This window comes from Zonotrichia leucophrys, chromosome 3 (genome assembly GCF_028769735.1).
Source record: "Zonotrichia leucophrys gambelii isolate GWCS_2022_RI chromosome 3, RI_Zleu_2.0, whole genome shotgun sequence".
In the NCBI taxonomy this organism is placed as follows: domain Eukaryota; kingdom Metazoa; phylum Chordata; class Aves; order Passeriformes; family Passerellidae; genus Zonotrichia; species Zonotrichia leucophrys.
In genome coordinates this window covers 84,500,308-84,528,148 of record NC_088172.1, presented here as the reverse complement: position 1 = coordinate 84,528,148, position 27,841 = coordinate 84,500,308, and the positions used below count along the sequence as shown (strand labels likewise).

The following is a 27,841-nucleotide window of genomic DNA, read 5'->3' as shown; positions in this document are numbered from 1 at the left end:
ATAGGCAATGACATCACTCAGGGTAGTCCATGCAGCACCTACTGCACAGTGAAGGATCTACAGCACTGATCTGCTCTGAAGCTCTGTATGGTCTGCAATGGGCTTGGAGACAACACATTCCAATTATGAACAGTTCATGGTCCATACCAGCATGTGTTTCAGCATCACTGGTAGCATGGAGAGATGTGACTTTTTTTTCTTTTAACCAACCACAGTATTTCCAGCATCCATTCTTAATCCAGCTGCTTGTCAACAGACAAGTCCTGTCACACACTTTTCTTCTGAAGCAGCAGCTGTAATTTCAAGGTTGTATGAAACACTAGAAGGGAGGGAGCACTTTGTAGCATTGCTCAGAAAGCTCAGCCCAAACAGTTCTACAGCAAACAGGCTGAGTGATAACACACCATAGGAACACAGAAGCCTAAGGTCAGGGCAGGGGAAATGACACTTGCATTGATCACCCCATCACCAACCTTCCCTGTGGAATTCAGCACAACTCTGAGGGTTTCCCTGCAGACATCAGCTCACACCCCAACTCACCTTCTCAGAAAACAGGTCTGTTGTTTCCTTAAAGACACTGCCACAACCAGACACATCTGCCGGACAGCTCAGAAACTGTTAACAATCAATGAGGAACACTACTCAGAGGCCTCCACGAGTGAAAGGAATTTAAAATAGCTACTGTGGTAACAGAAGTTGTCTTCACAAGTGCCATTCAACAAACAAGCAAAGGAAGCCAGAAATGCGCTGGTGGAAGGCCATGGCTGTTTCCCTTTTCATAAAGTACTGTCTTCTTGGCATTCTGTCAAGCATGCTCCTGTTTGCATCCCTGGCTCCATCACAAGTTCAAATCACAGCCCATCATAATCCCAGTAATTAGACACAAGTTGGTTTGTTTTCAGTATATCCAAAAATATCATCTAGTTGTCCAAAGTATTCCCAGCATTTCATTGTACATGCATTTCTGGGTTAAAAGTCAAAGTCATTTTAGCAAGGTTCCAGTAATTTGTGTAATTTTTGTTCCAGCTCTGTTTACTGGATAAACATTAAAACAGCAAAGAGCAGTGCAAAACTGACATTCACAGCCTGCTTTCAAAGACACCAGCAGCTTATTCAGAACTTGTGGACCCCTAACACAAAACAGAGATACCTGAAAACAGCTTGTGGCTGCTGACACTTCAGAGGCATCACATACTTCATGCAACAGGGTTCATGCTGCCTGAACTAAATCAATATTCATTCTGCCCAGCCACAGCTGCTACACACGTGAAAACAAACATCCCAAAACTCCGACGGAGTAAATGGGTCGTCTCCCTTCAGATGTTAATGTGCACATGGACAGACCAGCAATGAACACATTTGGTTTCTAAAACACATGGAAGAGATCCTGTACTTTTCTACGTGAATTAGGCTGGCCATGCTGTGCAGCATTCTTGCTTCTTCACATGCCTGAAGTTACTGAAACACAGCAATAAGCAGCAGTGTTAACTCTGTTCATCACACACCTCAGACTGCCCAGACCCATAATGGATATAACTAAAGAAAGGCTGCTGTTGTAAAAAGAGGGGCAGTTTATACAAACAGGACTCCCTTCTTTATTACAAAAAAAGTCTACATAATTTCAGTCTCGTGATCTGCTTCTTCCTATCATAAACTATGCCCTATACCAAAGTCAGGGAATGCACTGCTTTGCATAAAACAGAGTTAACTTCCAGCTGGAAGTTGGTGGCTTGCTATTGATTAGTGCATTTTTTTCCATCTCTAGGCCTGAAGCAATGCACTGACCTCAAAGTGCTCTGACATACTAACAAAACAAAGGAACAGCTATAATTGTGAGCCAAAGTTTCTGTTAGTTAGCATACTCAGTATGCTTTAAAAGGCAGAAAACCTTGAATTCTAGAAGGTTTCAGCTCCTAGAGAACTGTTGAACCATGCTACACAACCTGTCTTACAAGAGCTTCCAAACCCTGCATGCAGCAATGCCCAGAAAAGACAAGAGGAGCAGCAGCATTAGTACACATTCAGAAGGAAAAGGAAATTATGGCAGCTACTCCCTGTCACTGCAAGCAAGGCAGCCCTGGTATACACAAAACAGGAAGGCACAAAAGGTGCAGTTCCAGGGCTACACTGCCAGTCCAAGACTTCATTCTTCTTCCCACTGACAACTGGTTAATACCAAAGATGCGTATGGAGCAGAAGTAGGCCAGACATGTGTAAGGAGCAGATCCCAGAGTCCAAGGTATACGCCAGTCTCTGAGCACGCAGTCTTTCCCCAAGGGACACAAATTGGGTCTCTTGGCAGGACTACAAATAGGACGTGAAAGGATTTAGTACTAAATTCTGCAGGAGACTAGCAAAAGAAAATACATGTGCACCTTGCCCAGAATAATTAACATCACTGTACATCTGAGAGCATGTGCACAGAGCTGAAAACAAAGTCAGGATGGCCATTTCTCAAATACACAACACCTGCCTCGCCCAACACTAGTGCCAGCAGCTCAGAGAGCTGGAAAGTCATCGGGAATATAACAGGCTCAAGTGTGCTCAGCTGCCTGTGGGGAAGCACCTACCTCAGACTAACCAGCACAGGTCTATAAACCTGCAGCACTGAACCTTGCCATGCATGGTTTTGTCGAGCAGATCTTGTGCTGAGCCTAAAGGAGTGACTGGTGCCAGACACAGCCTCACCCCTCAGACCCACCAAAGCAGCTCCCATAATATATTTTATTTATAGGAGGGTCATGTATTTTCATTCTGACGGCAAAGGAACTTGTGATTTGTTGTACACATGGGTGTCAGAAACAGGCGCTGCACCTGAGCGAGTGCTCTGCTCAAAAGCCAAGCTGGCAGCACAGAGGATGGGTGCCATTCCTTCCCCATCTCCGGGCGCTGCTACAAGGGCCCGATTCCAGGTCTCGGGTGGCAATTTCTATTTCCTTGCCGCCACCTCGTGGCCAAGGTCTGTATGTATTCCCGTGTCACTGCATTTCCAGGGAAAAGGCCACCTGCGGCCCGTTCTGCAGAGGCTGTGCACAGAGACAGCGGCACTGCACAGGTGGGTAAGGATCGATGAACACTCTAACAGCTGAGAGTGAAACACAAAGTCTTATTTACACTGAAGAGGCGCAAAATAATCAGTGGCAGACGACCAGAAGCATTTTGCAATAATTGCACCATCCTTATCTTTGAAAGGAGTATGTTATTATCAGTGTGAAACACATAACTAGGGGTGTTTAAATAACAAGTGATTAGGTAGAAGCTCTGTGGGTTTTTACTGCGATATACATTAAATGTTCACATATTTATGCTAAACATACTGCCTTCACAAAGCAGCTAGATTAGAAAGTTTTGTTTGGGGTGTTTTTTTTGGTTTTTTTTACTGTCCTCATAGACCAGGAGATGGCACGTTTTTCGGAAGATGTTTGGACCAGCCCTGCCATCATGAAGAGGGCAACAGTGTCTCTCTGCCAGACTTCAAGAGCTTCAAGGAGAATGGGACAAAATTAGCTGGATCTATCCAAATCTAGTGTGAATGCGCAGAAGAGAAGTAATATTCCTTCACAGCCATGCAGGGGAACATAGAGAAATGAAGAAATAGCTGGCTGCTAGGAACCACACTGTGTACAATTATCCCAAGGGATAAGATGCCACCTAAAACGCAACTCATTCCCATTACTCCCTCTTGTGTGCAATACAGATGCAATGTCAGGGACTGAAAAGAAAAAGGTGCCGGTTACATGTTTCTTCATCCTTCAGGAACGCTGACACACCACACAAGGAATCATCACTAAAAATTTATTAGTAACTCCCACTGCACTGAGTGGCATCAAGAAAATCAAGCAGAATATCACAATTTTCTAAGATTCCTTGAATTTCTTCCTAGCCTGAAAAGCAAGGATGATAGAGGGTGATAGAAATGGATTAATAGTTATCTGAGGCAGCCAGAAGAGTGGTTAGTCAACAGCAAAGAAGAAAAAAATCCTTGGAGGAAATTTTGGTAAATATAGATAAAAAGTTCAACCTACTCTGGTTTAACAAGTTCATATGCATGAGTTGAGCAAGTCACCTACATGCAAAAAGTCTTTCATAACTTTAAAGCAAATGTGTTACTCTAAGAATTACCATGAATTCAAAGCCAACATGTTTAACCACTGCCACAACTCAAGTATACACGGTAATTACCACAGCAAAACTGATGGGCAATAGACTGACTTGTTTTCATGCCCTAACAGTTTGAAACTGTTTAATAAAGAAAGCTTTTGAAGTTGAAGTTTGAAATGTCAGTTCAAAACAGTATCATGGCAGCCTTGCATCATGGCTGGCAGACAGAGGTGTTTATGACAAAATAGGATATCCTTCAGAAGATCACAACTGAATGGCCCACAGGTGTGTGAAAAAGTGTACTTGCAAAGAAAGAATAGCTGGGCTCTCCAAAAGAAGACTGCCAGCATATTCAACACTAAGAATGAAAAACATTTTGACAACACAGGCAAGGAAAGGAAGGATGCTATTGAAAAGCCACAACAAGCAGCAAAGCAGCAACCCTACTGACATCACTGAGACTTGAAAAGAGGTGGATTTACTTTTGCCAAAAAGTATAAGACACTTTAAGCAAAGGCTATGCACATATCTTGGCTCACACCTCTAGTTCTCATCAGTAACCTACCCATTATTTTTTTCCAGGCCCCATTAAATCAGCTCAGCAGGTAATTTCCATTGCTACAACTGTTCAGAAGGTCTGGACCACTGCTGTGCATCCCACTGGGATGCAGCAAAGGCTTCTTGCTTGTGTGTGTTTGGTACATTCATGTCTAAGTCCAGATCTGGAAGAGCAGAATGCACCTGTGCTGTACACTGTCAAACAAAGGCACAATTCTAATCTCACTCATTTGATCTGTGTGGGACAGAAGCACAATACACAGACCCTGAATTCACTCCAGGAAAGAACAAATCTTTCCCTGTACTTTATAGTTTTAAGCCACTGTCAGACAAAACACAGACTACATGAGGTTATCACTTGAGATTCTCAAGAGAGAGAAAGGAAAAAATTTTCTCCCTTACTGACAAGGTGCAAGGAGGCAGAAGTTTGCATGTAGTTGCATCCAGTCTATTAACAACAGCTTTTGCAGACATATATTGACAGACCAAAGTCTTTTGAAAAGGTAAAAAAACCCCTGGTCTCCTCTAGCAATGCAAGCATATGAGTTTCTATGCATCCTTTAGCTAGAAAAGGAGAATAGTTTAATGGAAGAAGCAAGAGGCTGTGAGACAAGAGCAATTCTAATCCTTTTGTGATTGGGAAGTTAACCTGAGTCTGCCTCTTCCCAAGCGTAAAATGGGGATAATTAATCCTCACTTAACCATGTAAATTAAATAATGTTTCAACAGTGCTGCAAGTGCTACATATTAATTAATGGCTAGGCAATAAAAAGGAAAGAGGCAAAAGTGGAGCACTTTGCTACTTACCTGCAAGTTGAAGGTTGTGCTGCGATTCTAACAGAGGAGATATTGGGCACTTGGAAGATGAGACCCTAAATTATCATTCAGTCTTAGAGAGAAAAGTTTCTCTCTCTCTCACATGCACACACAGCTGTCAAGTACATGAAAGCCAGGCACATGTAACTCTGCATTTCAGATCACTTCTCTACAATGCAGTCAGCTGATGTTAGCCATGGAAATGTCACAAACAAACATAACCAAGGAGAAGACAAACAGCATGAGAAGATCCATACCTTGAACACCTTCCAGAAGCAGATCAACCCCCTTTCTATAAAAGCTTAAGGCAGTTTCATAATCTTCCTCTTCCTCCTTCTTCAAGGCCAGTTTTATTAACTCGCCTGCTTTCTCCAAGTAATCTTGTTTGCCTGGCTTGGATTTTAAGCTTCCAGTAAACAAACCATGGCTTTCCTTTTCTCCTTCAGGTTTGCTCCACTCCTGCTCAGATGCCAGTGTGCTTTGGACTGGGGGTTCAGAAGCAACACAAAGGCCAGCAGCTCTACTGGGAGAACTTTGGTTGGATGCCATTCCATCATCTACCTCGGCAAGAGAATCTACATCCACTGTCAGAGAGATCAGGTCACTGTCACTGGAGAAGCCTGGAAGTCAGAAAGCATCATTACTCTGGATTGCTCATATACCTTAGGAGCCTTCAAAATTCCTTAGCCCATTCAAAGATTTAGCTCTTTTCACTTATGCAGTTTCCTTAGAATACTCACAGAAACTCCCTGACTGCAATGCTGCTCTAAAAAAAAATTTTTGCACCTATAGAAACATAATTTTAAAACTTAATGACAAACTCTGCAGAACAACCAGTCTTCATTTCAGTACTGGGAATGAAGAGACCTAACACCCAACTTAAACTTCCAAAGCAATTCACCATTGGGCTCCAGGAAATTACAAAACTAAACCTGTGTGACAGGAGCCAAATTACTGTTGCAAGAAATCCCAACATACTGTTTATAATCAGCAAGATGAAGCATCCTCAAAACAGTAAATTAGAAGTTTGAATTAACACAGAGTTACTGTCAGCTTATGCATCATGCAGCACTCAGCTCACATGTAATATATACAATCTTCCTTCATTGCTAACACACAGTAAAACAAATTATTTAACACCTCTTTCATCACTCAGATCTGAGCTAACACATTTTATTTTACATTTGCCATAAGTCGCTACACCCATACTGCAAACTGACCTTCAGTAACTAAACCACATGTACTTTTCACATGGTTATTTCGGAATAAATGGCAACAATGCTATTTTACATATATACCATTCCATTCTGTAAGGATTATCATCCACAAAAGGCACTCATTCCATTAGGGTTTTCTAATTATTTAATTTCCACAAATGTAATGGAGACAACTTCCAGATCTCACCTCCACATTCCGACTGGCTCGTAAGTGTCACATCATCAAGCCCACTTAAATCCTTTCGAACTGAAAAGAAAGACAAAAACATTTCTGACACCCATGTGTACAACAGATTACAAGTTCCTTTCCCATCAGAAAGAAAATACACGACCCTCCTATAAGTAAAAGTATATAATATGAAACTGCTCTTTGACTGGCTATCAGAGATACCCATTTGTTAACACACCATTAAAAATAGGTATTAGGTTTGCCATTTCTCACTGCTTCCAAGATTTAAAAAAACAAAACACAGGTCCTTGCTTGGATAGGAGATTATTCAAACCTCACACTTCACCTGATGATTTATGGCTAAGGAGACATAAAACAGGAAAGTTTTCAAAGCTGGGACCTACACATAAGGGAAAAAAAAAAAAGCCAGCTTTCAGTCTCAAAAACGTCATTCCAGAATAGTACTCTGCATGAGACATATGGAGCAAGCCACAAATTTGGCAGTGCCACCTGGATATCAAGTAGCAGTTTGTTTTATCACCTTGGCACATGTACCCACTGAGGCAATAAAACAGGCAACAAGGTCAAGACATTTAGCTGTTTGCATGCACAGAGAAAGTAAATTCTGAGCTCAAACCTGCTGTCTGCTTTCTCCTATATTATTGTCAGAGTGATGAGTTTAACCACATTTCCAAGTAACATATTCTGACTTATTTTCAAAAAGTATGTGGCAGCAGCTAGGAACTGACTCAAAGGCAACTAACTCAAACTTTCTTTTACATTTTGCAGCTGTAAAGTTATAGGAGTTTACAAATTATGGAGGAGGAGTAAGAAGGCACTGTAGAAATACTGCTTTTCCAAAAGCCAGTAGTTCCTTAACATGAGTGAGAGGAAAAAGGCCAACAAATTACCAGCCACTCTTTCTCTGAAAAGCAAGGGACAGTGATACTTATGACACTATACTACTTGAGAGGAAGGGACAGGGTGCACAGACAATGGTCCTGATCTTCTCATAGAAGGGCCATAAAGGGAAGTGTACAGGCAGAGAAGAAAACTGTGTTTTCTTGAAGAAAGAAGGCAATGTGCTGAAGATCTCTTGAAACCAGTCCTGCAAGAGAAAGGAAAACTCACAACAGAAAAGTTGGAGGAGGGCAGAGGATTCATTAACTAGCATAATTATAATAGTGGGCCATTCACCTGCTCAATTTAGGGGCAGCAAATATCAAATTTGGGGGGGAGAACTGAGCATTTATTAAACATAATTTAGAGGTACCAGGTGATGAAAGCAGATCTGATTGATGGAAGAAGAGTGCAGAGAGAACCCACGAATGGAAAAGCTGGGGGGCTTGGAAGGGTGCTCTGGTCACTCAGATGAGATGAATCAGAGCCCATCCACACAGCAGATTTCACAAAGACTCAAGTTCCCCTCCCTACAGGCCAAACAAAACCACATTTGCTCTTGTCTGGTAGCCAAGTGGACCAAAGCTCTATGAACACAGCTAGCATGGCACAGAGCCTGAGCTAACAAACTTTTCTATGGGTCAGGTTTAGAGTCCAGAGCTGGCACCACACAACTATAGTCATGGGGTTTCCAGTCAGCTTATGGAGTAGGAAGCATCTCAGGTGCACAGGATCATTTCTGGAAAGATACTGTGTACATGGTAAAACAGAAGGAAAGAGGAAAAAAAGAGATGAAAAAAATAATTAACTTCCTGATGAAGTTCTCTTAAGAATCTGGTAAGTAATTAATATAGAAAGATTTATGATGAGGAAGTGCGACATCTGAACATCATCCAGTGTACTCAGAGAAGACAAAGTGACTGTTTATCAGGAATATAAGATGAGAATAATGATGCTGAAATTGAACACAAATCTCTGTACTCGTCTGAAAAAGGTATCTGAAAAGTAAACACAGCTTCCAAAAACCGGTGGAAAGCCTGGGTAACCTGGCCTCTGGAAAAGCAGATTCCTACAAAAGCATGAACTGCCAAACTCCTTTTACAAGTAAGATAATTATTGCTTATTTTGGTACAAAAACATTCCTACTACTGTCAATTTGCATCTTCCACCATTAATGTGCACACCTTCTGCAAAATGAACTTTGTCTGGAAAGAACAGATAAAAGAAAATACAACCCACCCTCAAAAGCAAACAGCAGCACCTGTTAAGGGATGGATTTGCTACTTCTCAGCACCACAGCTTGAAGCAGCAGTGCCCACCTGGAGGCCCTTGCATGCCCACAGAAGGTGACAGAGTGAACCAGCCACTGTTAATTGCCATAATCAGACTGGGAAAAATCAGCTGCAGGCAAGAGCTGTGAGGAGAGTCAGGGAGAGGACTCAGGGCTGAGTATTGCCACTGCCATCTAGAGGTTTTAAACACAGACGTTCCTTCTGTCCACAGCCTCCTGCCCACCAAAATCTGCTTTCAAGCATAAGACAATGTGAGCTGGAAGACACATAGGTTTTTAGAAAATGTAACTCCACAAAATTCACATTCAGCACATCCAACTCCTGTGCTCATAGTTGTTCCAAGGATCTCGTAACAGCCCTCCAGCCGATTCAGAAGGGTATCAAAGAATTTTTCTACTTTACAGCATTTTTTTTCTTTTCAGTATTTTATCTGACATAAAGGAAGTGGTTTTCTTCTGCTAAAAATGAGGCCCTTGTGAATAATGAATAGAAATGTTCACATTAAGCACTTTTAGAAGCAGTCTATTTTATAGGGCACAGTGTAAAGTGAGTGCATTGTCAGAATCTGAAATGTTAAATTTCACAGAAATAATTTAAACCCTTTAACACTAGTTAGTGCTATTTATCATAACTGCCCTCTTCAACTAAACAATTACATAGAAACATATATGTTATATATAAACATGTTTTATATAAACATAAACCTAAATGGTTTTATATATAAACAACAACAACAACTTCTATACTTTTCTCTTCACAGAAAATATTGTGGGGACATTAGTTCATTAACATCATAGAAGGTACTACAAAATAAAATGCAAAACTCACTTCCTATGTAGAATATATTGTACGACTAAGCACAAAGTTATTGACACAGAGAGATCCCAGTGCAAGTCATACAACCTCAAGTGAAAAAATTAATCAACCACTGTCAGAAAACAAAACCTATGTTTTGTCCTGGAAGGCCTGCTTTATCAAAGCAAATTCTATGCCAGAATGATCAGATCCCCTCCTAAGTAAGCTTAAGAAGTGTTTGTATAATAATGTGGATTTATATATGAGTGCTAAGCAATTCCAAAGGAAAACTTAAGAGTTGAAGAAGAATTCCATAGACATCACAAGGACCAGGAATAACTCAGAAATACATAAGTATCTAAAAGATTGCATGGTACACAGAAATGCTTCACTGACTCAGTCTAGAGGCAGGCAAGAAGCTCCAGTACAGTATTTATTTGGGCTGACTGACCCTTCCTTACAGCTCTACTATTTTTTAGTGCAAGTGAACTGCCCCTAAAAGTGCCACTAAAATTACTCTACACGTGGTATCCAAGTCAGCATGTACACCTTTAGAATAAAACTTCCAGAGGTGCAGACAGCCCTGCTGAGCCCAATTTCTCTCTTGCCAATCCCAGCTCAGCATTATTGCCATAACAAGCAAACAGAAACTGGAGGCCAATGCTCCATAAAGAAATCTGTCATTTGCCATTTATGAGCTGCTTTAAAACAGATCATGCTATGAGGCTATGTGGGAAAAGAGAGCAAACCTTCAGAGCTGCAGTCAGACAGGTTGTCAGTCAGAGAGTCAGACAGAGGCTCAACAGGACCAATCAACTCAGAGCCATCATGCACCTCTCCACCCTGAAAAAAAGAGGCAAAGGAATTACTCAGCTGCTGTGCTCTATGGAAATTCTCATTGTACAGAACTGATAGCCAAAATGATATTTCCTAATCAGTGAGTGCTCCATTACTTTAGAGTTAATGAATTGAATTAAACCATATAAGTCTGCAAAATTAAACAAGGACTTTCAGTTAAGCTATGTTTGGTTGCCACAGACTGACTAGAAATCTAAATATTTAGCCTACTGCAGTGTCAGAATTTTGAACCACACAGACCAGCACACCCAAGTCTAACAGGGAGAGAATAACAATGCCCCTGATCTATTATGTCACATATAGTCTGTGCCCTTCAGTGGTGCTCCCAAGCACAGGACTGTCCATCAGACTAATGTCCCACCCATGACTCACTATCTTGAGTTCAGTCATAGCTCAGACTTTACAAACATACAAGGAGGACATTCCTCTCTAAGCCTGAAAGGAATCAAAGCTAAGAGAAGTAACAATAGCATTAGAAACCACCTAAATATTTCAGTATTTTCTTAAATTTCTGCTTCACATCACAGGTGCACACTTTCCATGCCACTTTAACAAAAAGTGCACCATTTTCAAAATTGTATTACAAACAGGCATTGCTAATCTGTCTTGAACCAGCCCCACACATTTTCACACAAGCCAGCTCGTCCTTCTGGAGTTTATAGCACACAGATGAACAGAACACTCCCTTCAGATGTTTCTAAGAATTCATTGTCCAAGTCTCTCTCTCCACAGCCACAAAAATCTGAAAAGGAACAAAACCACCCATGGGTAGAGCTAAAAGCACACAGGCTGAGCTGGTGACAGACCAAACCTAAGGCTCTCTTACAGGAAAGCATGACACAACATCAGCTAACAAATGAGCCTAAATTATTGCATTTGCATAATCCCCCTTGAAGACATAGTTTGTCCTAAAAAAACATTGGTTTTCTAGTTTTATTCATTTCCCTGCAAAGCCAGAAAAGGTCCATTGGGAGACTAAAACTAACACTTTCATTAAGCAAAGGAAGAAAAGAGAGGTCTGAAAAATTACCCAAAACCACAGAAGTATTTCCAAAGAACTGAAAAAATGCAAATGCAAATAAACCAAAAAAGTAAAATAGTCTAAACTCGGTCTCCCAGTCATTTATTGACACCAAAGCTTCAAGAATATTATTTTAAGTATTTTAAAGAACACTGCAATAACTTCATCATGAAAACAAGTGAAGAATCTTAAGCTTTGATAAAATTTTGCTCTTCAATATAGATATCATTTAAATATACTAAACACATTCATATGTTTAAGTCCCATCTCAGCCAGATGAACATTTCCTTAATTCCAGAGAGTTACTATCATGGGTACATGTAAATTTATGCTTATGAGTTTGCAGTACATTAGGCTAAGCTACTGAAAATAAAGAGGTTTGAAGGAACTATTGAACAGAAACTGCTTCAGCTGTAATAAAGAGTAAGTCCATATCAATGTACTGTCCTAAAATTTGTTATGGGGACTGGTTCTCACAGCACTGTACAAGCAGCAGGTTGGACTAGTTACAAGACAAATTTGTTGCTGTGGACCTGAGTCCACAAAGACCATAAGGAAACAGTGTAAACAGTCTTCACTCCTTTGGTTTGAAACTATAAACATCTACTGAAAATATAGGAACAGTGACAATATTTTTATTACTTCCCACTGGAATTTATCATCACAAGTTTTGCTCATCATTCAATAAAAAAAAATTTAAATGTCTTCACCTGAAGTTCTTGTAAAACTTTCCACCTTGTAGAGGTGTGGCATGGGATTTTTTAAAAGCCACAATTCCAGAGTGAGCGGAAAAGCCCCAGTCCCATCCCAAAGCATGTCAGAGCAGCTCACTGCCATTCCGTGGTTTATAAAGTAAAGCAGAATCAGCACTATACTTCAGTCATGTCGGTAAGAAGCAAATACTTCTGCAAATACTAACCAACCTTAAAAAACTCTTCCAGCTGTTTGCTGTTATAGAGAGCAGGGATATTGGCAGAAAACTGCAAGAGATCTTCAGCACATTGCCTTCTTTCTTCAATCACAGTTTCATCAAATCGCCCTGGAACAGACACACAGATTGACAGCTTTAGAAATAACCACACATTTATTTTGCAATAACAACTACAACGAAAGAAAACAAACGAGACAAAAGCAACCTTCTGGAGACAATGCCCTGAGTCTATGAAAGTCACTCCAACGCTTCAGGAGAACATAGCAAATCTTCAAACTTCCTATTCTCAATTGTCCCTAGAGTCCCGTCTTCTGCAATCCGCTCGGATGATGAAAGCTGGCAGCTACGACAAGAATCCTTCGCCCTCTCATCGTAAGAATATGTGAGGCAACACTCTTGATTAGCCAAGAGACACTAACGGATGTCCAGTGTTATCTGACAATAAATGATACATGCACAATTTGACAATATGCCAGTCAGTGTCAGCCTTGATTATGGCCCAAATCCTGTAAGGAGCTGAGCAATCTTCACGTATTCTCAAGAACAACGCACAATATGAGCGGGTAGTAAACAAAGTATTGCTAAAAGCCCCCAAACAGATCTTCAATTCCAAGGTGCCATTTATGGAGGAGACAAAGTGTAGGGGAGATGGTGAAGCCCTGCTACCAGACACTGAAGCTTTCCTCTGAAGTAACTCCATGCAGACAGGGTCTCATCTCCTTCTGGATTCAAGAGGTAAACAGAGCTGGAAGCAGCTCATTTACTAAAACGTATGATCATTCCTTTTTCTCTACTCAGCACCCAAAACATTCCAATTAGAAAAAACATACTTAAAAACAATCCCACAGTTCACCTGAAGAGATTTGCTTCTCAGGAGAAAACCCTTGGGTTGCTACCTTAAATTCACATCCTTCACAATTGCACGCAACTTATTTTAGCTTTTTATATCAACATCACTTTGTTGTTGAAATAGTTACAAGTTTACAAAAGAAAAAGGGTAGAGGTTAACAGTAATAATTGGAGGAGAATAGAACAGATATTGCAACAGCTATACAGAGGGGGAAAAAAGGACTGGGAAGACAAGTTCAAGAAACAGTACTGCTATAACAGCATGACCAGAAAAATAAGAACCACCTGTGACAGCTCTGTGGCATTAACCTTTGAAGAGGACAAAAGAAACATTGAATACAAAAGCAAAATTCATTTATACTTAGAGCAAGCAAAAAAATAATCCCAGAAGAAAGTATCAAAGCAGGATTCTTTCCAGAAATTCTTCAAGTAAATAGCTCCTGCCCATGCGGTATCAGAAAAAAGAAAATAAAACTAAAAAGACACACACATACTCACAAGATCACAAACAAAGCTTTTAGGGCTTATTTTTCCCATGAAAGAAAAGAAAAGACATCATTGGGCTAATTTTCAGCTGGACTGGTTCCGTGCCTTGCCCACCCTGCCGTTTCAGCTGTACAAACAGGAGCAGCTGCACAAAAGAGTGAGCAACAAGCAAGCAGAAAGAAGGCAAAAGCAATGCTACCACAGTGAGTGGGAACATTGAAATCAGGCCCCATTAAACTGCTCACAAACTTCCTAAGTCTTCAGAGCAACACTGGGGGTGCATTAGGCCTCTTGGCTCATTACATGCAAAACTGGACGTCATGGAAAGAAAACAACTTCCCTCAGCAAAGCACAGCAGCATGAGCCAGCTAAATGAATCTACAAATTCACACAAACGCTGTTATAATGCAGTTGGAAATCAGTGGTGTAGAAGTAAACACCTAACAATACCAAAACCAGAAAACTTTTGCAAGAAAAAAATTCTGTAAGATGTTTTTCCTCGTTTCTCAACAATCTCTCCCTGTTTCATTTAATCAAGCTCAATAAAAACAAAGTTTGCTTATTTACATCTTCTCAGTATCTCCACTGGGCACCAGCTAGGGCCCATCAGGGCCAGCCCTGTCAGGCTGGCCAGTGTGCACTCACTGATTGCCAGGCAGCTGCAAACCTCACCGGTATGAGCTGAGCCTGCCTGGCCCCCAGCAGCACCAAAACACTGCCATTTCACAGACTTTGCACAAGTATAACTACATCTGCAACCACCTTCACTCTCAAATTTAGCTGGTATTAGCCACATCAGTAAGAGGTTCGACTTTCTAAAGGCACAATAACACAAGCCTTAGTTTCTCAGGACACTGAGCTAAAAAAATAGAAATAGATGTTAGAGCAGAGCTGCTGAAATATTAGTCACTGTCGCATTTTCCAGCCCATTAGCATCATGATAGCATCAGGAAAACTGCTTCTAGAACTAGAGGGCTTTAGGGGAAGGAAGAACATTATTCAGTACTGGTTCAGTTCACAGACCTCCTGGCATCTTGCTGGCAGTTTAATTCCCAGGCAGCCCTGCCCACCTCCTTCCTCCTTTTCCTTTTTTTGCACTTTCAAGCAATGTTGTATTGCTCAACCCTTTCATTGTCACTCTTCTCAAGGAAATGCTCAAAGGTGCTTATGCAGCCAGCTGACTCTTCCAACATTTCTATCAGGATGTCATTTTGCATCTAAATCAACATTATTTCTGCTAGTCTTTAGAATTCTCAGACATACACAGCCTTCATTATAGGGATCACATCTTTCTGATATTTTTAAGAAGTGTCAATTACAACTTCAGCGTATAACACAGTTCTTACTTCTCCAGCGATGATCCATTCAACATTTCCTATTTACATAAGAACCAAATGTAAGTTCCCCTTAAAAGAATCCACAATGAATTTTGTGGAGCAGACCTGAACAACTAAACACCCAGCAAAGTGTGTGTTCATGTTTCAGTCAGCTTCTCACAAGACTTCCTACTGTACACGGCACCAAATTCATAAACACATTACCTCATTCAGTGTCTTCAAATACAAAGAGCACCTTTATGTGAGCTTTATAATGGAAATCATCTTTCTGACTCACTGCTAGCAAGTTATCAATATCTGGGGAGGTTTTGTTTCTTTTTTGGTGGGTTGGGGGGGTGTACTATTTTTTTACACTAGAGTACATTTCTGCAATTGCTAGACACCATACATGCAGATTTACCCATATTTTGATAAAATGCCATGAATGGTCAACATATGGAAATACTTACAAGTGTCCAACAACAACAAAATAGAAGTAGCTTGAAAGTATTGAAAAAAATTAAGTTAATGCATACTAGGATGGTACAGTAGTTATGTCCCAGATAGAGGTATCATAATTTTAGCAGCTGGATATGATAGAACATTATATATTTCCATGATCAAGTTCACTGAGGTTTTTCCTATAAAACAAGTGAAAAATGTTCAAGTGAAGTACAGAGAGAGATGATTTCTTTCTCCCATCCATAGGATTTCTCTGCTTTGATACAAGCAGCTCTACTACAACAACATAAAAACACACACAATTTGTGGCAAGTCTTCAGTTGCATGAAATACAGAAGCACAGCATGACACGTTTGTTTTTTAATACATCTCAGTTCTCCACACCATCTCCTGAAACTCTGAATGCTGAACTGGAGATACTCCTCAGCTTTAACAATTCTACTTCAACTAAATTCAACTGTCAGAGCCACCAATGCCCATTTTGCAAACTGCACCCTCTGCAAACAATAGGTACATACATTATTTAAAGCACAGGCATCCAAAAAAACCACAACCAATCAAAACAAAACAAAAAAGGGACAAAAAAAATCACGGAAAAACCCCCCACCAGTTGCCAACAATTCTACTCACAAGTTTAATTAGAAACTAGTCTAAAAGCTGCAACAATTGTAACATTGCCACAGGGAAGCAATACTACAGAAATGGTCCATCAAAGCAGCATGGAAACAAAAGATCTTGAGAGAGATGGACCTTGCAGGTCATCACTAACAGAATGAGACTGAAAACGAGTTTTTCAAAACCTTGTTATCTATAAAGATTGTATGTTTCCTCTAGTACAAAAAAACCCTTAGGATTCCTATTTTATATTAAAATAAATCATATGGCAGCTACTATGTGCAGAATTGCAATGGAAGGATGCACAATAAAATTTTATATTGTAAATACAAAAATAATTCTTAAATTGGAGAGTCAGATAGGGCTGTTCCTTTCAGATATGTACCAATCATTTAAAATTTGCTTTTACATTACTCCACTTTTCTGTATTCTTCTGTGTCTCAGCTTCATCTAAATGTAGGGGGGTTTATTTTCATTTAGTTTTAATTCCAAAGAGCTTTTTAATAAATAACTGCATTGAATGTTTCTGTGTATATCCTTCTCTCACAAAGCACATTTCTGTCACTTTTGTTCACTAAATACAATAGAAGGATGTTTTTCAGAAGGGATTTCACTCAATTCTTCCCTTGCTTACAGCGTTAGTGTAAAAACAGTTAATTTGCATTTATAGCAATTTTAAATTATTTAAGACATTATTTAAGACACCTATACTCTCTTCCGCCCTGATTTTGTTTTACCCCTCCCCTATTCTCCCCTATGAATAGCTATCATATCTTCTATCTGAAGTTAAATTATGCTCTGCAAATACTAGCTTTGTAAGTAATTTGTCCAGTGAGAACTCTACTCTGTAAATCAGATTTAAAATAATCTCAGAATGAAACTAATACTACATGCTTTATTTAACAATTATTGCCCACGCTCTGACATAGCACTAAAACTTACCCCACTTCCAACTTCTTAAATAAGCAAAAATAAAATTACATGAAACTTGGATACAATTTGGCTGATGTGGAATACAATTTAAACCAGGAATTTCACCTAGCTCTATGCAGAGAGCCACAAAATCTACATTAGAATTCAGCTTCATAGATGCAGGCCAGCAAATGTGAAACACACTGGATGCTAAAATATACCAATCTGAGCCACACAGAAAATTTGGGAAAATAGCCTCTAGATGACTGCCCAACACTGCTGAAAAATGCCACACAAAGAAAACCTGCAAAAAGCAGCACTAGATGTGCACCAAAAAACACCAAATACTGTCTGGGTGCTGAAACATGCACAATACATCCAAACCATACAAAAACATATATGGCAATAAACACAAAAACCAGACACAACACATGGAAACTGCAAATACACATAAAGCATGCCCTAGAGGTGTGGAAAAAAAGTGCCAAACAAGCTCAACGCTAAAAATGCTAAAAATATGGGAGGGGAAAAAAAAGAATGTGGTAGCAGAATGCAAACGAAAAAAAAAGGCAAATCCATGCTGAAGTGTGCTGTATGTTTAAAAAAACACCAAAACATATCCAAAACACATGGCAATGGAAAGCAACACTGCAGCAATGCCTAAGAAACAAAAGACTATTTTTTAAAAGTGCGAAAACTTAGCAAAGAAAGAGCATGTTGGAAATTCATGCCAAAAGACTCCAAACATACTGGACACCTGAAATACCACTGCAGTAATGCCAAACATACTGGGGCAACACTGTAAGAACCAAAATCCACCCCAAAAAAACACAGAAATCCCAGACCAGAAACGAGAGCATGTGGCAGTTGCATTTTAAAAAATGCCAAACATCCTGGACACTAAACCCCATACAAGGTGCATAGAGAAACCATGAACACAAATGAATGCTAATTAAAAAACAAAACAAAACAAAGAAAAAAGCCACCAAACTAAACCAACTTGTAAACACCATAAAAAGGATTTAATAAGCCCAAAATGCCTTGGGTTCTGAAAAGGATTTAATGAACCCAAAATACAACTCAGAAACTGAAAATCTCAGTAAAAAGGATCTGGTGGATGCAAGCCAAAAAAAACCCACCAAACAAGTTCAAAGATTAAAAACCATTAAAATGCCTAATTGTAAATAAATACATATGGCAAAATCATGCTAAAAAGGCCCAGCAAATATACTGGATACACAGAAAAAATTCCACTGGATAACTCATAAAATAACACACTGAAAAATCATACTGTGTATGTATGCAAAAAGAACTCACTAAAGAAATCCTGGACAGAAATAACATCTTAGCCATGCCCGAGGGACCAAAACCACACCTAAAAACAGTCCATACTGGAAACCTTTAAGCCCAAAAGCACATTAGAAACAAAAAAGCTCATGCAAAACCAAACCAAATGTGTAAACAAATGTCAAACACTTTTTGGACACTTTCAAAATACAACTTTAAATTTTTTGGGAAAAAGGTTTCAAAAGCAGGTGGTAAATGTACACCAATAGCAACAATCAGCAACACTTTAGAAATGCCTCAGAAACACTCACAGAGCATGCAGAACACGCAGAAAAGATATCAAACATGCTGAACACACTAACAATTGTTGAAAAACACTTAAAAACACAGTGGATGTTGTGTGATATACATGTACAGCAAAAACATAGCTCCAGTTTGTGCTGAAAATGAAGAACATACACTAAAAAAAAGTGATTCTATAAATACAAAACTGCTAAAAAAAGTGTGGTAGATGGAATTCTATGCACTCACACCACTTCACTGGAAGTCCATCTAGAGCTCATTCATGAGGACATACACATCAGGATGGAGTTAAGATCTGTAAGAGCTAATTCCTTTTTGTCACCTGTTTCTCTGGCAGATTGTTTTGGTGAAATATGTAAAACTGATCTCAAAAGCCTAGCTAGATAAAACTGACAACTGCAATCAAATTGCCTTACTATCTTTTTTTCTGTAACAATCATTTAACACCTTAATACAGCTCATCACTAAAAATCAGACAGCTCATATATGAAATGGTTTTTTTTGCTGTTCAAGTGCTGCTCACAAAGCTAATATAGACTTTATGCTCCTGAAAACAGGGAATGTATGTTGTAAAGATACAGAATATATACATCAATAAATATGTCAGCAACTATGTCTAACTTGGAGGCAAGGACATAAACTCTTATACATTACAAAAATAAATAAAAGCATCAAGTTATGATACCAGCACACCTATAAGTAGGAAAAGCACCATTTTTCATCTAGCTACAAAACAAGATGCATTTATAGATATTGAGTTATCAAAGAATTTCAGCAGGTCAGGAAGAATTCATGCTTACCAAACACTATTGCTTTGGCAAAAGGTGGAAAGAGCTCTGTGTGTCTGCATAGGTTTTTATGAATTTGCCAAAGATCTTTGTGCAGTTTCTTAAAGTCACTGTATCTCTTCCAAACGATTATCTGAAGCAGAGAAACCAGAGAGAAGCATTAGTGAGGTTCATTGTTCATATTACATCACACCACAAATCCACTGGGTTAATCACATCAGACCACTAACTCCAGCAAATTTGTTTAATAAAAATATACAGTCTGAACTGCCAAGTGTAACAAGCATAAAAAAGGTCATTATCTGTCCCCAACCCACAGTGTGGCTAACAACATCTCAGTGCATAGAGAAAAGCTGAGTAAAAGCTGAAAGGAGGGCAAAGGCAGCACTGCTTCAGTCATTCTCAGATCCAGACCTACACAGAGAGCCAGTAAGAGAGAAGAAAATGCTGAACAGGAGTTTTGCACTATCCAACATTCAACAGCACACTGTGCCTGGTGCAGCTGCAGGTGTGGAGAAGAGACAACAGCAAAAGAGAAAACCAGGGAAGAGAAATCCCAATACAAGCAAGGGATTTTTAGGGACACTATATTGAGCATCCAGGACTAGAAAACAGCTCCTAAATTGTGTATGTAAAGAGGGGACCAGATGTAAATGCTAGCCTCCATCTTAAACGTTTTTTTGTAATAACACCAAAAAAAAACCCCAGTTTGTTCCTTTTGTAATCTAGGCAAAAAACTCCATTTTAGGAATATAAAGATCAGCTATTCCTGATCCCTCCTTTCCAGAAAGTAGTCATCTCTCAGTCAGGTATCTACTTTATCCTTCTTCCATCCCATTCTTTCTATTCAAGAAAGGAGGAGAACCCAGTAGGAAAATCAAACCAATGAAAGAAGTAAACAATAACATTTACACTTGACTGCTACTGGATTTGTTATCAGGATGAAAAGATATTAACACAGGTTTTTTTATATCCTGACCTCATTTTTGGTCATACTCACTAAGCCGTCACAATAAACCTCAACACTGATGTAAAGTGATTAAAGTAGAACAGAAGGGAAAAAAACAAGGAGAGTGCATGCATTCAGCAGTTGACTCCACAGCTGCACCAGCCAAATATCTCAATTAACTTAATACAACTAACCACAACTTTAAATATTCCACAATATTTCTGAATGATTTACCAGGTTGCCTTCTCATGAGCCATCATAATTGAGTAAGTTGAATGTATTTTCAAGCAAACCAGATTTAGAGCTAAGCAAAAGGTTTCAATTTAGAACGTTTTTGTGTTGTTTCTTTGGTTTTTTTTAATACTGCAATCAGAGGCCTTCTAAGTTTCAGCAGATGCAAGTCCTACCTCCAGAACAATGTAGATATAAAGTAAGAGGATCGTCAACAGTGGACATGCCAAAGCTTTAGTGTGGCGACACGTTAACCACCTTATAAATTTAGCTATATTGGAACCACCAGTCCTGATTTTGACTCCCTTATTGGCACACATTTTCATTACTTAATTACAGCTGGTACTCCTCACACACAAGTGAGGAATCTCAAGAAGGCAAACCAGTCATTTTGCTATCAGAAATAATATTTTTTCAATGCTGTACTTTTATCTAATCCAATAACCAGAGAGTGCATGATTAGCACTTCTTGAGCAGTGTGCATATAGAACACAAAATTGCTTAAGATGGTGAATTCTTTAAACATTGAGTTACTGTATTGTCAGTACTTGGAAACAACATGAAAAGCTGCCAGAATATAAGAGCATGAGATTTCATTCCACTAAAAAAGCATCATTTTTCACTGCTACAATAAATGTCCCTAAGTAACTTGCATAGCAAAAGCAGCCAAGGTTATCCTAAAACCCTCCAGAAGCTCATGGAAAACATGCCTTTGCATGCATGTGGCCCAGCAAAGTTAGCAAAGTTCTACCATCCTCACTAGACATTAGAGTTGGAGGAAGGACACATTGTACTTTGAGGCCCAATGAAGCACAGCAAGTGTATCATAAAACATATGTTAGACTTGTAATGCAATAAGGTGCTTGTCATGGTGAGAGCCAGTAGATCTCTATTAACTCATGCAACTCATCTGTTCCACAATGAATAAGCTTTTCTCCTAAATGAAAAGGAAAAAAAGAACCACAGGACTACCCCAGATGCAATTGCCTTACACACCACATTGCCACCATCAGTCCCCAGAAGCAAGGACATTAAAGTTAGGTCCGCTGGCCTTTCTCCATCTGCTATCCCCACACAAAACTTCACATTGATCTATTGCATTCTTTCAAGAGGAAAGCCCTCACAAGGTTCTCTTCCTTCCTGCCCCAACAACAACAGCTGGGATTACCCTGAGCTCTAACTGGCTGCAGTAGCAGAGATTTGTATCCCAAAGGGCAGCCAAAAGATGTGACAGAAAACTGGCAAGTGGAGTTGAGGTCACAGCACTCAGCCTTACGAGCAGCTGCACATATGTAAAGAATGCATTCACATCACAGCAGTGGCACTAAGGGACACCTGGAGGAGGAGGCAGGCACAGCTCACTGGTCCTACATGGATGTGAGAAGCAGGCTGCATGAGACATCCTAAAGCCATGAGGTGGTCTTGTGCACAAAAATTCCCATTTAATTCCTCATTGACCATTCTGGAAAACTGAGGTAAATTTATTTTCAGTAGGAGCAGGTTAAGGGCATATTCTTTTTCTTCCAAAGGCTGCCCACAATTCTTTTTTTTACTGTAAGAGGCCATGTAACAGAAAAGCTCTCAACATATGAGGGTTTCTGACTACAATTCCCCCTTATGTCAACTACCATTTAGGATATTCCTTGCAATAACCAATTATTTTCAGATAATGCTTAAAACAGATTCACCCTGCATCTAACATGCTATCACATGCAGAACAATTAATAAGGTACAATGCAGGGTGGAAAAGGACAACTATTAAAAGTTCATCTCATATTTATGTCCTCTTATTGTCGAGAGCATGTGAAACTCTGCATGGGTAACCTATAGCCACTAATCAAAGCAACAACTAAAAGATATGGTTTTGCTATTGTGTCAAAACTACTTAACACATATTCATGCAATACTCTAGCTGAAAGACACTTACAATATATTTTTCTGATGAATGGACTCATCAACAGCTCTTATAAAGTGCTTTTCCTCACAAATGAAGATTAGGGTAATGGCAGAATGTGCTCATGGATAGGTTCAATTCAGGAGTCTCCCTGGAAAAGGTGAACATCAAGCTACAAACTACAGTAATGCAGTTCTAAACTAGATCCATGATCATCTCTGATTCTGATAGGTTATTTTAATCTTTTAGAGATTAAAAAAAATGCAAAAAGTACCAATGCTCATGCTTGCCTTATTCTCAAGATTTCAAAGAAGGATGCAGTAAAGGGATGTTAAATGTATTAGCCAATTCAATGATGCAATGAATTCAGTTATGAGCTCTTCTTACATCAATTATGCAGGTTCTCCTCAGCTGTAGTAAGAGACTGCACCAGAAACTGAATATATGCATGTGTTACACAGTGTCTGAAAAACCATAAGGGGAAGATTTTGCAGGTACATAGTATAATAGTAACCATGTCAAGTCACTAGTCCAGGAAAAAATCAAAGCGGGGGAGGGGGGAGATCTCTTAATTAAAAAGAAAAAAAACCTACAATGCACATACATGTGGTGTGTTTTTCTCTCTCAATAAATGACTGCTGTGACAGAATTTTGAGGTATTTAAGATGCACAAGAATAGATCAGACCCTTATTCATGGACTCGTCAGAAGAGGCAAACAAGTAGTTTTAAAGTTTTGTCAAAGGAAAAATACTAAAGGAGCTTCAGAGAGATAGGCATAACATTTATGACTTGCAGTCTAATCTCTCTCAACAACTCCTAGACTCCTCCATTCTCCCTCTTCACTAACAGACAGTAGTGGTGTAGGCTTTTCAGTGAAGCATTGTTAAAGAGGAAAAGAGTACCTACAGCTGAGACCTAAGACTTGAATTGTGGACTGGTCTCTAATTTTACCAGTAGGAGTTAAGTAACCATCAATTTACCAATTCCAGCCCCAAGAAAAGAGCTTGTAAAGTTATCAAAGCAGTTTTGTCATCAAAAGACACTTTAGTCCCTAAGACTTTGTTTCAAGTCACCATTCATCACTGAGGGATGAAATGCATCATGTTACACTAGCTATTGTTTTTAACTATGAAAGCTAAAAACAAATGGAAACATACAACAATTGTTGACTCAATTACAAGGACAAAACACACAGAAACTGTTAAATTACATCAAAGATGCTTCAAAAGGCATAGTTTGATTCATAAAGACATTTGCACAAGTTTAAAATGTTACCTCCTGGACATCCTCTGGATTTTTTCTTGAAACAATCTGAAAGGCAAAACAAAAATGAAACCATGTAAGTCCTTGGATTTTCAGTTTGGAAGTTAAAGAGTAACATACAATGATTTGTTGCTGAAGAGAAAAGTCTGGAAAAAGGTAAATAGCTGCATGGTCCTTTGCACTCAGGAAGTTTTGATTTAGTTTTAGAGAAGTCAAATACCCAAAGACAACACAGTGAGGGATTTCAGCAGCAGTCAGTTGTGATCACACATAAAGACAGACGTACATTCTAGGCAGAATGGCACAAAAGGCATCTCTCAAAACAAAGCTACACTGAGCACATCTCCTATCATCTTTCCAGTCTCTTCCTATTAATTCATATTATGGGCCACATTATTCCCAATAAGAAGAGCTCACTAAGGCTACTTGGCTTAATATAAGCTGCAAATAACCTCACTGAGAATGTGAGGATTTGTATTTACTAAGACAGTATTTCCACTTTACTTACAATCACCAGAGCGCAAACACCTCTGACTATCCTGGCGTATTTGTTTCTCCTTAAAAACTCTTGGCGAAATTAATTATAAATTACTAAGTCCAGGGGAAAATTGCAGTGAAAATCAGGCTTGGCTGCACACCATAAAAAAGCCTGTATTTCATCAAGATATTTTTTCTTCTTTAAATAAATATTGATCACAAAAGCCTTTGTAATCCAAGTTTTGTTCTGGTCCTATAAAGAGCAGTAAGAGCGTATCCCCACAAACACACAAACCAATCAGACACATCTTTAATTCATAACTGCAATTATCTTGTGCAAGTCAGTATATCCTTCATCATAAGAGCCAAAGCTGTTTAACAAAATAATTAGTCTATTGTTAGCTAAAGCAAAATAGGGCATTCCTAATGCAACTGGGACTGTCCCCAGCGCCACACCCCGGAATAATTGATGCCCTGAGGAGGTGATGCATGCAGGGAAGCGCAGGGAGCCCACGGCACTGGCACCCCAGAGACTCACACCGTCCCGCCGCTCCGCAGGCACCACGCAGCTGCTGCTGAGATGGAAGCCACCGAATCCACACTCTCCTCTTGCTAAGTGACAATAGCACGCCTCTTACATCTCCCACAAACTCAGCTCTCCTCCTCACTTCCATCTTGCAAGAATCCTTGCCAAAGCCTCCCAGATTTTGTACCATCCGTTTACTACAGCCCAGCCGCTCATCTCTCACACATTTTGGAGGAGACAAGATGGAAAAGAGAAGTGTTTCCTTCTCTAGAAATCTCCCAAAAGACCTGAAACGTTTTCCTTCACAGCTCCATGTTCTCTCTCTCACCTTGCACACCAAAGTCCTCTTCTTCCAGCATAGTCTACATTGATAAAACCCTTCTCAACTTTTCCTCACTCTTGAGTAATCTAACATTTGGCAACTTTACCAAATGTTAACCTTGGTGGCTCTTGCTCTTTCATTCACTACCAGGCAGTTTATAAGAACAATTGGTGAAAAATCCTAACCTCCTTTTCTAATAGCTGGCATATTTGATGCAAGGAGTCTGTAGAGCTGGGGGAAGAAAATATCAGAGGCATGGCTACACATCACAGAGAACACCAAAGGGCAGACACCAACTGCTCTGCTTTGCAGTTCACCTTTAGTTAAAGCCTTGCAACAGTTTTGGCAGCTAGGGAAGTTACCAGATGGGCAGAAGGAGACCCAGAGAGATGAGTAATTACACAGCCAGTTAGTAAGAATCTGGAATAAAACCCAGAGGCCCTGTTTCACACTTGTTCTTATGTTACACCGCCTTCTATATCTCCCAGCCATGCCAACTTTAAGTCAGTATGTAATAATTTATGTGTTGTCCTACTTTGTTCTTCATATCCTTTTCTGAAGGTCAATCTCACAAGAGGTCTGCCCCTTCCTCCCAATCTATAGTCAACCTAGACACTTGGCAAAGATGACCCAAACTCCTAAATTTTCCATGTACTTTTTTTAATCCTTCCCAAAGGATCAATGCAGTCAGTTCCTTCTGCAAATCTGTAACACAAGCCTATTTACACATATATAACCTATTTTCAAAAATATCATCAGGAAACCCACCAATGAGCTAAGCAATGTGTAATTACTGCACCAGACTCCGGAAACAGAGATCCTACAAGGACCCTCAACATCGAGAAAAGTATTTCAGATTATCCCATTCTTCATCTGACCTGCAGGTATCCAACATAACTCATTAGAACTTTAATTATCATTAATGATTTTAATCTTCCAAATTCTCTAAACTTTTATTAGTGGCCTATATTTTCAGGTACTGTTAAAGAACACTCCTCATCACAACTTGCTAATATCTATCTGTTTCTTTGCATTTGGAAATGGGTATTGAAAAGCTAATATTCATTTAAACTTGTCTGCATTTAAAATTATGCTACAGTTTATGAGAAAATACATATTCTTTGCTATATATACTATATACTTTGCTAATATACTATACCTTTAAGAAAAAAGCTGCAATAATGATATTAGCACAGACTGCATGGGTAGTTATGCGTTGGGCCAGATGTTTAGGACACACTAATACAAGTGTTTTCTTATCCACGATTATTTATCTACACTACTTAGAAACAGAAAGTTTCTTTAACTTCATTTCACAAAGGATTCTCTCACATACTGCACGAAGGAGCCACAAATCTCCACTCACACATCCTGACTACCCTAGATCTCAGCCAAAATGATATTCAACACAACAGGAAGGTCCACCTCACTTCTTTCCTGGCGGTCCCCCAAAGTTGCTGAGCTGATGCTCAGCAAATACAGCTGGAGTGCTGTGATATCAACCATGGAGCCAGATCACCACAGGAACAGGAGGAAAGAAACAGAAAGGGTACTTGATATGTACACTGAATCCTTTTTAAATCATTTTATTCAATTTCCCAAATCCTCACTTCAAGTACTACACAACAGATTACCAGACAGAGCCCTGCTGAAAAAAAGTTATTCATATTTCTGCACTTGGGAGTCCAAAGCATCCTTTACTGCAAAAAAAGGAAATAATTTTTCCCTTTGGCGATTTTAGCTATCAAAACACTGTAAAAAACTAATGATCTCTGGTTCAGTCAGTTGAATTTGGACAGCTCACAGACTGACCAGCTTCTTGCTCTGAGCTAAATCATGCACACCAGCTGATTCTGCACTGTCTCACTTGGAAAGGTACCAGAGCACCCTCAGTCTGTGGGACAAGGAGAGAGAATGACATCCCCAACTAGTCAGCCACAACTCGATTTTGAACAATTCTATAGAAACCAAAACATCACAGAGAAATTTAACTGGCTTTAGCCAGTAAGAACAAAACCAGAGCAAAATAAGCAGCAGAAGTCTTGGCTCATTCCTATTAGTCCTTATTTCACTGACACAACTTTTTAGTACACACACACGTACATTTGGGCCATCAAGAACAACTGCAGAAGACGTGATAGTATTGTCTTCTTCTCTGCATCTATTTCAGGAGAGTCTTTTAAATTGCAGCATTGTAGGGAAAAGCAACTCTTTTTTTCCTATTCACAAATACTACATTGTATTGGACAAAAAAGAATAGTTTAAACATATTTGTGTTTGGTGAACTTGGAGAGATAGGTAGGTAGGTAGGTAGATAAGTAGGTAGGTAAGTAGGTAGTTGACCAAAATTTTTTTGTTTTAATTTTTAATTTTACAAGTCATACAAACTGATCATAGGCTAACAAACTGACATTACAATCTCTGTACATATCCAGGATGTTGTATTTGAATTAAGAGGAGGGTGCTTACAAGCATGCCTTGCTCTCACAGGCAGGATGCCTA

The 27,841-nt window shown here is 39.4% G+C and overlaps 1 protein-coding gene across 1 annotated transcript in view; it reads right to left on the bottom strand.

Moving 5' to 3' along the window:
- Positions 1-27,841, bottom strand: part of RPS6KC1 (ribosomal protein S6 kinase C1) — an 85,253-nt gene that overhangs the window by 56,282 nt on the left and 1,130 nt on the right. Inside the window, exons 2-7 of the mRNA XM_064709089.1 lie at positions 24,027-24,062; positions 19,689-19,809; positions 12,651-12,766; positions 10,598-10,691; positions 6,880-6,939; positions 5,733-6,095 (exon numbers count right to left, since the gene is read on the bottom strand). Coding sequence (XP_064565159.1) covers positions 5,733-6,095; positions 6,880-6,939; positions 10,598-10,691; positions 12,651-12,766; positions 19,689-19,809; positions 24,027-24,062 — 790 coding nt within the window. The remainder of the gene's footprint in view (positions 1-5,732; positions 6,096-6,879; positions 6,940-10,597; positions 10,692-12,650; positions 12,767-19,688; positions 19,810-24,026; positions 24,063-27,841) is intronic.